Genomic DNA, 11568 nt, shown 5'->3' with positions numbered 1-11568 from the left:
TCAGAAGGAATGCAGAGAATTGGACGACATCTCCTTATTTGTGTGAAAGGCTTCTCAGCATGTAGCGCTCTAAAAATGGAAAAAGAAAATGATGCTGAATCCCGATTCATCCCTAGATTCACAAATAATTAATTTCTTATCTGTTTCACTAAGATGTGTTTTCAGTATTTTCTTTTTTAGGTTTAACCATTACTTATAAAATTTTTAGTATCTATGTTGTTTTAATCAACTGTACCTTATATTTTACATCAAAAATTAGTTGTAATAACTCAGTCCAGAAGACTTTCTAAAAAACTCTTAGAAACTTTGGTCGCAGGAAATTATTTCAATTCCGATTTCTAAATATATATTTGTGGCAGAGAAGTATGATAAGGTGAGCGATAAAAAACTTGCAACGGTAAAAAGTGCTGCATTAGCAAAAACAATTCTGTAGGGGGAATGGAGTGAAAACATAGGTTCAAAGAGAAAAGGAACAACCTAGAATTTCCAACTGTTAAAGAAGAGCAGGTTGTGGGTTTTGTTTTTTTTTTGTTTTGAAATAGATGAGAGTATGAAATCACTGCTGCGTTTGGATTTCATAAGATGTACTTTAAAGGGTTGGGGCAGTTTTATTTTAAAATGTAAATATTTACCAAATGCCAGAAATCACATCCCTCACAAGTTTTAAAACTTATGTGAAAAATATTAGATGTCAACTTAAAACTGTGCAAGATGGGACACATAATTTCAAAAAAATGGGGGAGGGGCATACCTAGAGCAAAAGCCCTTTTGAACCCCAGCCTGATGGCTCCTCTGGCCCCTTGACTCCCACCTTCTCCTGGAGGGAAGGGTGGATGGAGGCCAGGATGGAGATGGCCCTGGTTGTGGCTCACGCAGACTGCAGTGGGGGGGAGGGGAGCTGCTCTACACTTCCCTCCAGATTCCAGAACAGGAACAGGCCATGGCCTGCTTGGGGAGCTAGGTCTCTCCTTCACGCTGAATTAAACTGCCTTCAGCTGGAGAGGAGGGGCAGCTATTGGCCTGGGCAAACGATAAGGGACAGACCTGCAGGCACAGGTGGAGAGGGAGAACCGGCCCCAGGCCAGGGCGAGAGTCTCTGCAAATGATGATGGACCCAGCCCACCGCCCCTGGCCCACAGCACGCCTTCAAACCTGAGGGGAGGCCGTGTTTCCACAGAGGCACAGTTTATTTCACAGACAGTGGAGATGTTGTTTCTGAAGGGGAGGCCGAAGCCCAGTCTCAGGTGTGGGCTGAGGGATTCGTTCCAGTCACCAAAGACGTACTTTGGTTTCTGCTATTCCTACCCTACTCCTTCTCCCAGCCTGTCGTCCCCCACGTGTCTCCTCCCCGTTTCGTCCTACACCCTGTATCTGGTTGGTCTAAGCGTGTACGGCTGCCCTGGCAACCTCTTCCTCCCCACCTGCCCCTCCCCAAGGCCCTGAATCGGTGGACTAGGCTGAGAAGAGGACTCTCAGGAAAGGAGGCAGCATCCTTCCAAGGGTCCGAGGGGCAGGAGGATGGGGTATAGGTGAGGCTTCTCTAAGTGAGAGTCCCAGGGACGAAGCCAGTGGAATGAATCTTACTCCAGCTGCTGTGCCTCCCTCCAACTGCAGAGGGCGCCACAGAACTTAGAGGCAGAAGGCAGGGGGTGGGACCAACCATCACCCCGCCGCTGGTGGGAAGACCCTTGCCATGAGTGGGGCAAAGGAGCCCCAGGTCTGTCATGAACTAGCTGTGTGACTTGGGCAGGCCCTCCCTGGCTCTGGGCCTCAGTTTCCTCATCTGTGAACAGGGCGACAGTGAGGATCCAGCCAGAGAGGCTGGTGTGGGCAATGCCTGAAGCCCTGTGACCCGCTCTCCTCCGGGGGTTCCCGTGACTTCCCGGCTCAGCTCCCTCTCGCACTGAGACTTGGGGTCCAGCTGGCTCTGGTTCCTGAGAGCCCCTAGTGCTGCTGCATAGCCTCCCTCCTGCCGGCCTGGAGAGCTGGTCTCCCCCCTCCCTCTGCCCCCATCAGAGCCTGCGCAGCCAGGAGAACCCAGAGAAAGGTGCTGGAGGAGGGTGGAGAGGCTGTCCCGATGGTGGAGTGATGGGCGAGGTGAGGGTACTGAGGGTCATACAGCGGCCGTCTGCTTGATGCTGTGGAAGCTGACCCGCGTGGGTGACGTGGGGATGGACACGGCCCGGGCCCCGGGGACTCGGAGGGAGTGACGGTCCTGCCAGCGGTGCCACTTCTTCTTCACAGCCGAGCGCACCTGCGGGGTTAGGAGGCGGCTCAACTGGGCCTGTGGAGGCCAATCCTGGGTCCCGGCCGGTCCTCTCCCCTGCTCCCTGCCCCTTGCAGGGCCACCAAGGGAGGCTGGGGCGGCCCCCCTGACTGCCAGCCTCACATCCAGAGACCGGCTGTTCCCAAAAGCAGGGTCCTTCTCACCTCCTCTGCAGCCCTGACCTCTTCTACCTCCTGAAAGACCTGCATTGCTTACCACAGCACGCAGCTGAGATGGAGAGCTAGTCATTTCAAGACCCGACCGTCACTGGTGCTGTTCTATTCTCATTTGTATTGCAATGGAAGAAGTTTTTCTGCAAACTGGATCATGTCCCCCACAGGCTAGCCTGGCACATGGTTGAACAGAATAACTGTTCCGTAAGCATTGTTTGCTTGCTTTATGGCTCCTTCTCTCCCTGCCCTCCAGCACGTGCCGGTCTCCACTGTTGGACTTTCCTATCTGGGGTCTGCTTTAACTGACAGAGACCCAGGCATGCAGACCCCACCATTGCCCTGTGCACGGGCAGGTGAAGAGGCCTCAGGATGGCACTGGCACTCCTCTGGGGTGTCTGGAAGCTCTCGGGCCCTGGGAGGGTGTCTGCTCTTTGCCCCAGCACCCACTGTGTGTCCTCACCCACCACAGGCCTGAGCGAACATCTCCCCCAAGTCCGCCGCGCTGGGATTCTGGGCCTTGTAAGCTAACCAAGTTTCACCAGAGCCTGGCTCCCTGGAGCCCACCCACAGGCGTGTGGCCTTCCCTGCGGCGGCAGGGGACAGGAAAGGACGCGCTGGTGTCTTTCTGCTCCCTGGGTCCATAAAGGCCTGGATGCACGGCTCACACCTGACTTGCTCCTGGAAAGCGCTCTCCTGTCATCACCTGTGTTCTGGCTTCCTTCTTCTGTGAGCCCCTGTGGCCTGGGCTCCTGCCCACCCAGCTCTCCGAGTGCAATGAGAGAGTCGGTATATCGTTTCTGACCTGCAGAGTCAACCTTCTAAACTGGTTGGAGTCCCTCAGGCAGGATTCCTGTCTCCCCAAAGCTGGGTGGTTTCTCCAGACTTCCCCTCCCTTCTCCAGAGCAGAGCTGAGCAGAGCCAAGGATGCCCAAAAGGCTGGGGGGCTCCCCTCGAACTTCCCTGGAGTGGGGTCTGAGGACAGGCCTCCCGGGCCTGGTGTCATACCTCTCCGTTGAAGAAGCAGTAGAAGACGGACACAAAGAAACCCTGGGAAGGAAGAGGGAGACGTCAGTGACCTGCTCAGGGAGCCACTCTGACTGGGGGGTCGGGGGGTGGAGAGGGGACAGGATGACTGGGGGAACACTCTGACTCGGGACCCCGGAGGCTCAGAGCTGGGTAGGCACCCCCATCGTGGAGCAGGTGTACCGGGGTCCACTGCGAGTGACAGGCTGCCATGAGTCCTCAGAGCAGGGGCCGGGCCGGCAGGAGGTGCAGGCTAGGGTGACCCTGACCCAGTCAGGGGTGGGCCCACCTGGGCCCTGGGGTGGGAGTGACGGCGCCAGGGCCTGGGTTCAGGATGTGCACGCGCTTGTATTTCAGTGCATACGAACTAAACCAAGCCAGCGAGGGCACGGGTGCCTGAGCGCGCCAGGTCAGGGGCGCTCTCTGTGGCCGCATCCCACTACGTGCCCCACCTGGAATGACTGCAGGAAGGAGTTGAAATAGATGAACACGATCTGTGACAGCTCGTCCTCCCCAGGGCTGACGAAGAAGAGCATGTAGGTGACGCCCAGAAGGGGCAAGAGAACCAGGGTGGCCTTCACCGCCTTCCTGGAGAGGGGGAAGGGTGACAAGACCCATCTGAGCCCCTGAGGCACGTGGGGCCTCACTCGCTGGCGTCTCTTCTGGGAGCCTGAGCGAGGGCCCCACCCAGAGGCAGGGGGATGGCCCAGATGGCCTCCTCACTCCTCCCCCGCTGAGGGTCAAGGCACCCATCACTCACCTGTACTGGATCGTCTCTGACGTGGTGGATGCTCGTAACTTCGTCATTAGGATCCTGACGATGTTGAACAGAAATACAAAATTGATCTGGAGGGACGGGGGCAGAGAGGGAAAAAGGAAGGACCACGCGGTGGGGATGAGAGGAGAGGCGACCACCTCCCCTGTAACCCACTGAGAATCCACGGCCCAACCCACTCACCCCAGCACCTGCCTGGGGTCCCAAGACCTCTGCTCCTCCCTCCCCAGGGCAGGCAGGTACCCCACTTGCCGGGTCCCCTGTCACCTGAGGACTCCAGAGCCTGCTTCTCCACACCCTGACCCGAGGGAGGAAAAGCAGCCTTGGAGGCAGTGCACAAGGGCACAAAGGTCACTCCTTCCTGAAGTGCCCAGAGCTCTGCCCGGCCCGCCCCCGCTGCTGCAGGGCCCCCACTTGTCAACTGAGGGTCTCCCTGAGGCCCTTTGGACACAGGACAGTCCTGCCCTGGTGGAGCAGACCCGGCCAGATGGAGTGATTAATAACTCGGTTGCTGGGAGGAGTGATTAATCTCTCACCATTCGTCCCCTGCACCCAGGAAAACTCTAGATTCTTCGCAGACACGCCTGAGGCAATGGAGATGAACAGGCTGCTGGGCTGACTCCAGCAGTTGGCTCCTGGAAGGGCCTCACTTATCTTCATTCTGAGCCTTCTCTCAGCATCGGAGCCTGCCGCTCCCAGCCTCTCCCCGGGACCTGCCCGTGTGGCTTCCCGGGGCAGCCCTGTGCTGCATGTGGTGGTCTCTGCGGGTGTGCAAGTGTCCTGTTAACCCGTGTCGGCTTGTCTGTGTGCCTGTGTGCTGCCTTCTCCATGCTCCCCGTGGGTCTGTGCTCTGTGCTTGTGTGTTTGCCTTGGTGTGTTCCTGTGTGAGTGTGGACCTGGGGACATGGACACACCCGTGTCTCTCTTCATCCATCTCCAAGTGCGAGTAGACAGGGAAGTGAGTGTTGTATGCCTAACACCCTGGGGACCTCGCACAGGAAAGTACCCATGGGTCAGAAGGAGATACGTATTAGCCCAGGGGTGTCTGCTGGCTCGTGTGTGTGCACATGTCTGAGTATGTGCGTGTGTTTATACACACACACCCCCTCCCAAGTCCTGGTCCTGAGATTCCGTCATTTCTGGAGCCTCCTAAGCTCTGAGGCTTGGGGACACAGGCAGACACCACGGGACACACAGCCCTGTGGCCTCTGGATCACCCCTAAGCTTGAGGCTACTCTGGGGCCCTGGGGGCTCCCTCCTCAGCCACGGCCTGCTGTTCCAGTGCCCACAGTGGCACAGCCTGGTGAACCCAGGGCGAGGGGTGGTGGAAGCGTTCAGCCAGGGCTGCCCATGGCCTACCGCACCTTGCTTCCTCCTAAGGCCTGTCTAACTTCCAGCTCCTGGGTTTCTGGTCTATGCCCTTGGATCGTGAGGTCACTTTAACACATAGGCCGATCCTAATTTTCTCACACAAGTGATACAAAATACTTGACCTTTTCCGATTCTTCATGACTTCTGTGAGAACAGAGGTTGTTGGACTCAAAATATATTCTCATTTCTTCCACATTTCCCTGCATTAAATCTTATTCACTAATCGTCCATAAACCCACTAAGCAATTCACTCAGTTATCCACCCACTCTTATCCATCTATCCCTCCATCCGTTAATCCATCCAAATATTACTCAACCATCCATTCATTATTTTATCCACCCACCCTCCCACCCACTTATTTAACATGTAACATTCATCCATCCATCTAAATATCTACTCAACATTCCATTCATCAGTTTATCTACCCACACACCCACTCACCCACTTATTCAACAGGTAACGTACATACATCCACTAACCATCCAACCACCCATCCATCTAGTCAATAAGCAATTGCTGAGCACCTCTGGGCTACAGGGCGCTGTTCCATGTGCTGAGGCAAGAGCAGGGACAGGGGCTGGTGGGGAGGGTCTGGGAGACAAGGCCTTATGCCCTCTGCTCACCCTAGGCAGGAGCTGGTGATGCTGCCTACACCCCACCTCAGGCTGGTCTGTGCAGCCCCAAAGTCACTCTTTCCTTTTGGGCTTGGTTCCCAGCTTCCCCCTTTACAACATCTTCTCCACCTCACTTCACTGCAGGCACCTTCCTCCCTTCCCCAGGGAGCCGCTGACACTGCCCTCCCACCTGGTTTCCAAACCCTCCCTGTCTGCGCATGTGCAGAGGCAGGCAGGGAGGGAGGAAGGGGGACTGACATCTCTTCCTCCTTGGCTTCAGACACGGTTCCTTCTGTCCTTTAAACCCAGGCTGGGAGAGGTAGTCCCAGCCCTTGGGGGTGTCCTCTGCTCCCCTCCAGCTCTGGGTATTGGGGTGCTGCCATCACATCGCAGCTCCTTGTAGCGCACATTCACCAAGCCCAGCAACATAGCCAGCCTGCTTGTCCACCTGGATCTGTGGAGCCTAGTGAGTCTCAGAGGCCCAAGTCCTGAGTCCTACTGCGTTCAGGGCCCTGGCTGGGCCACAGAGAAAGCCCAGACAACTCACATCCCTGCTCACAAGGCCCCTGGACACCAGGGTTCTCCCACTAGAGTATGCACATCAAAGGCGCTTGTTCCAAATGCCGCTCTTGGACACACCCCCGAGATCCCCAGTGGCAGGTGGAGGCCCTGGGATCTCCATTTGGAATAGGGGCGGCCGGGATATTGCTGAGGAAGACACCACCCACGGAACAAAGAGGCAAGGCTTTCACCGGACAGACCTCACGTGCCACACACCATTCACCTGTAGCTGCAGGGGACAGTTCTCAGCTTGGGGCTTTCTCTGGTGCCAGGAGAGCTAGCTCAGCCTGAAAATGGGGAGAGGGTAGGTGGAAATGTGGGGATTCAAGGTCTCCAGGGCAACCTCCACGGATGGGGCATGAAGCATATGGGTAAGTAACCCTGCTTCCCGACCAGGGGTCAATTCTGAGACTCTTCTACGTGTTGCCCCATGGAAGCCTGCTTATCACTTAACGTTTATCGGTTTCCTCCCTTCCTTGTCCTCTACTCCCACCCCTCGTTGTGTTTCCTGGAACCACCTCCCACCAAGTCCTTGTCGCATGGCTCTAATTCCAGCTATTCCGATTGGCATCTGCGTGGCCTTGGGCAAATGACTTAATTAACGTTTCTGAGCTTCTGCTTCCTTGTCCGTCCAGTGGGGATAGCCATGGAGCCCATCTGGGAAGGTTGGCACAGGTTCAAATACTCATGGAAAGCACTGAGCTCATGCCTTTCCCACGCCATCAACAGTGACAACAGCCTCCTGCAAACCCAACCAGCCAACTCACTTCCCAGAACCCAGAAATGAGCACGGGTCTCTCAGACAGCTGTGGACTGCTGGGGGAGGCCAGGGGTGGCAGGGTATCCAAAGGAAGGGATGGCGGGAGGTGGTGGGTAACCTGCCCTCCAGTCTCAGCTCAGCTAACTATTAGTGATGACCTTGAGCAGCTGTTTCACCTCCCAGGTTCTTCATTTGTGAAACGGGGAGCATCATCCCTACTTCCAGGCATCGAGGATGTGAGGATCGGAAGTAATGAAGATAGAGCTTCTGGAAGGGCTGAGCTTGGAACCTGGAAGCCCTGTCCATGCATATAGCTGGGTGTGGGCTGGGTCCAAAGCGAAAGACAAGCACGGGGCTCTTGGTGAGGGTGGAACCGGAGAAGGGGGCATGGAGAGGAGGTGGGAGTTGGGTATTGTCACTGTGCCTTCCAAGCCTGTCCCCCTTCTCTGTTCATTTCCTCACTGCTGTCCAACATCTTTGCAGAGGGGGCTCGCTTCCCACCCAAGCCAGCCTTTCCGCTCACACTGGTGGAGGAGGGCATCAGTGACTCATTGCAGCTAGGACTCCAAGGACAATGATTCCCCCTTCTGACGGCTGACAAGGACTGGCTTCTATCTCTGAAATGAATGGAGCCCTGAGGGTGGAATTTCAGGCAGTGGGTAAAAAACCTTCCTAGTCATCTCCGATTCGTATACATCAAGGACACTCCAAAGATGGGGGGTCAAATGAATCCCTGAGGAAATTACAAAAAGGAGGAGAGTAAGGAAATAAAAAGAGATAAACAGTCATTGTCTCCAAGGTAGACCAAAGAAACCCCCATTAGGCACCTGCTGTGTGCAAGGGGGTGGTGCTCTCTCAAGCATCGTGCACTGGGAGCAGGTGGCCCTTTAAGGAGCCTGAAATTAACAAGCCTGAAATAAGTCTTATGTAAATGCCAGTTTCTTATGGGGCTTTTTTGTATGTCTATTTTTTTTAGCATATGATATATAATGGGTTCTTTTTTTTTTTGCAGAATGCAGCCTCTACTTAAAATCTACCTTAATTAAAGCTCGTTGTGGTTTACATACCTGGCAGCAATTATACCTTAGATGTTAATACATTTGGCAAAGGGCGGGGAGCTGGATGAGGAATAATTGCTCGTTATGCTTCCTTTGTCCCACTGCTCCAGGCTGGGGGCGGTGGGCTGGGCCCTGGAGGGGGTCGCTGCGGGTAGAGGGAGAGTAGGTCTGAGCTGAACAGAATCCCGCGGACCCTTCTCTTGCCACCAGCTGCCCTCCTTGCCTGGCTTGTACCTGGCAAGGGGATGTCAGATGTCGGAGGCATTAGAAATCTGCCAGTCGGATTTTCTCTGCCCAGAACCTGAGGGCCAGAGAGGGGAGAGGGCTGCATCAGGGCGTGGAGCGCGAGGAAGGGAGAGCTGGGAGCGGGATGCCAGGCAGCGGGGTGGTGCGTACAGAGTGTGTGCGGGGGGGCCGATCCAGACCCTGTCCCTCCCCAGCATCTCTGCTGGGTGGGTCCTCTGCTGTCCTCCTGGTGCCCAGCCCTGTCCCACTTCCCACTGAGGACCTACCAAGAGCACGAGGATGATGGGGCCCTGGTAGATGTAGTCCACCAGGTCGCCGGGCTCCTTGCCAAACCAGCACCTGCAAAGATGGAGTGGCTGTAAGTGGCCTGCTGAACCACAGCCTGGGGACCACTGCAGCCTCGGGGCCAGGGTCCTCTGTCTTGACTCTTTCTGAGATCCAATCTCCATGGCTGTTCCTTCCCCCGAAGCCTGGGTGGACAGCCCCAGCCCCACTGACCACCCTGGCTCATACCTGGGCTGCCTTTTGCCCTACATGGAGGGTCTGGTCTCCCCAGGCAGACTGAGGCAGGTCCTGGGTCTCCTCCTCCTTCTCCTTGCTCCCTCATCCCATCCCAGGATGCTGGGCCCAGGGCTGGACATGCAGGAGGCCCATGAAAGGAGAGCTGGGCTCCCCGTCGCTGGCCAGGGCCCAACTGCCTGTACCACCTGTTCCCGCATTGCTTGGAACCCGCCTCTCCTTGTGCCAGGCACTCAGACGCACAAAGCAGCAGATGTGGAGGCAGGAGCCTTCTCCTAGCCCGATCCCTGGCCTCATTCACCCAGGGAAGGAAGCTTGCTCCTGTTAGAGGCTTGGTTATTCTTTGGGGATGCTGGGGGTGAAGAAGCTTCAGGGTCTGGAGGAAGGGCTGGCCCAGGACCCAGTCTGGCTCTGCCAGCAACTCCTACTGGACCTCAGAAAGGGCCCCACAGAGTTCAGGAAATTCTGTGTCTTCTGCAACTTCAGAGGTCATCCAGTGCACATTGCCTCAGGCAGGATTCTCCCCTGCAGCCTCCCAGCACTGTTTTTTTACTTTTCTTTGCTTAAACACCCGCTTTGATGGGAAGCTCACTACCTCTCAAGGCAGCCCTCTCACTCTTGGGCAGCTTTTATCGTTAGGAGCTCTTCCTAATGTTGAGCTCTCAGAACCCACGCCATTCCTACCCCCTGCCCCCAGATCCCATCTGCTCCCTCCATCCTCAGAGACCCCTTGAATATTTGTATACAGATACTGACGTTCCTCTGTCCCCCCTTTTCTCAGCTGGTGGCACCCAACTTCCCCGCCGTTCCCTGGCTGACCTGCAGCCAGAATTGCCATCATCTGGGCCGAGGCTGAGTATTTCAAAGTCTCTGGTGCAGAGAGGGTCCCAGCACGGAACACTCAATTTAAGGACAATGGAAAAGTGAACTGTCCTGGCGTGGCTGCAATTCTTGCCCCGTGGCTGACCTGTCCTAACATCCCTCTGAGCCCCATGGCTGGCCCGTCCTTACTTACTGTTCATTCTCATAGTAGAGTTTGCCAATGGCCCAGGCGATGATGATGGGGCAGGGGATGCCTGAAAGAAGGACAGACACAGCTGCAGTGGACAGACAGATGGTCAGGAGCCCCTCTTGTAGAACACAGTGTGGGGAGGAACCACAAAGGGCTAGGATCTTGTTTCCAATCATCTAACTGCAGGCCATCCATGCCCTTGAGGGGCCCTGTCCCTAGACCCCTGCCCCCATCCCTCCCTCCCTCTCAGCCATCCCCTCCAAGCAGGTCAGAGAGATGAGGGGACAGCGTGATTTTCTGAGATTTTTTGATAGAGAAGTGGAGCTGGCCAGCTTTTCTTTTGAAGCCAGAGACAAAGGTCTTTGGATTGGCCATTCCAGGCAAGAAGAGGAAGGCTATTTGTGGACTGTCCTTTCAGAGGGACTATTTGCTTCTTCCTCTCCAGCATGGAGGGGAGTGGCTGCATCCTCGGACTGTCCTGGGGATGGTAGACAGGAATGTGATCCGGTCCTTGGACCCAAGATGAAGGGAGGTGACCCTGTCAGCAGTACCCTCTCCCCACTAGACCCTGCAGGTCCCCCCAGGACCCTCACACCATCCAATGAAGAGGAAGAGCCGCTTGCGCAGGCGATCGGTGGAGTAGGTCATGACGATGGCCGTGTGCAGGTAGCAGCCCTCCACGAACATCCAGAAGAAGTTAGTCACCACGAAGTAGTTGAAGCTGGTGGTGATGCAGCGGCACCAGACCTGCACAGGGCAGGCAGCAGTCAGTGGCTGCCTGGGGCCCAGGCCCAAGTGCACAGCTTGGGCGCTGATGGAGGGGAGGTCGTTTGAGTTGAGTCATGGACATGGCATTAAACACCCTTGAACCTCATTCTGGGAAGCTTCATCCTTTCTCTTCCACATTTTCCAGAAAGTGCCAGGCTCCCCTGGTACCAGGGGGTCTGACTTCTCACCAGTGTTTTCTAATCTCCTTTTTCATAAAAGAAAGAGGGAGTCTGACTCTGAGATCTTTGCAGGGAGAGGCTAGAACTGAACAGCACTGTCGTGTTTCACCGTCACTTTTTTTTGAGGGTCACCTTCACTTCACAGCGAGTCAGACTGGTTTCCGTTTCGGGATGGACTATGAAATTTCATGTAGAAAAAAAATAGCGAGTCAATTAGAAGAAAATTGTTATTGAACTAGTAC

The 11568-nt window shown here is 55.5% G+C and overlaps 1 protein-coding gene across 11 annotated transcripts in view; it reads right to left on the bottom strand.

Moving 5' to 3' along the window:
• Positions 1 to 608: 608 nt before the first annotated feature.
• Positions 609 to 11568, bottom strand: part of CRHR2 (corticotropin releasing hormone receptor 2) — a 44707-nt gene continuing 33747 nt past the window's right edge. For 4 of the 11 annotated variants that reach the window (XM_030857462.2, XM_060305460.1, XM_060305464.1 and 1 more), the window contains 7 exons: positions 10973 to 11126; positions 10383 to 10443; positions 9115 to 9187; positions 4223 to 4308; positions 3915 to 4050; positions 3445 to 3486; positions 609 to 2254 (listed from right to left, as the gene is read on the bottom strand). In XM_030857462.2, coding sequence (XP_030713322.1) covers positions 2114 to 2254; positions 3445 to 3486; positions 3915 to 4050; positions 4223 to 4308; positions 9115 to 9187; positions 10383 to 10443; positions 10973 to 11126 — 693 coding nt within the window. In that variant the 3' untranslated portion in view covers positions 609 to 2113. The remainder of the gene's footprint in view (positions 2255 to 3444; positions 3487 to 3914; positions 4051 to 4222; positions 4309 to 9114; positions 9188 to 10382; positions 10444 to 10972; positions 11127 to 11568) is intronic. The other 7 variants (XM_060305455.1, XM_060305456.1, XM_060305461.1 and 4 more) reach the window with 5 other exon arrangements.

This window comes from Globicephala melas, chromosome 9, assembly GCF_963455315.2.
Source record: "Globicephala melas chromosome 9, mGloMel1.2, whole genome shotgun sequence".
In the NCBI taxonomy this organism is placed as follows: Eukaryota; Metazoa; Chordata; class Mammalia; order Artiodactyla; family Delphinidae; genus Globicephala; species Globicephala melas.
Note: the sequence above shows the minus strand (reverse complement) of the source record. Positions and strands in the feature narration are given on the sequence as shown.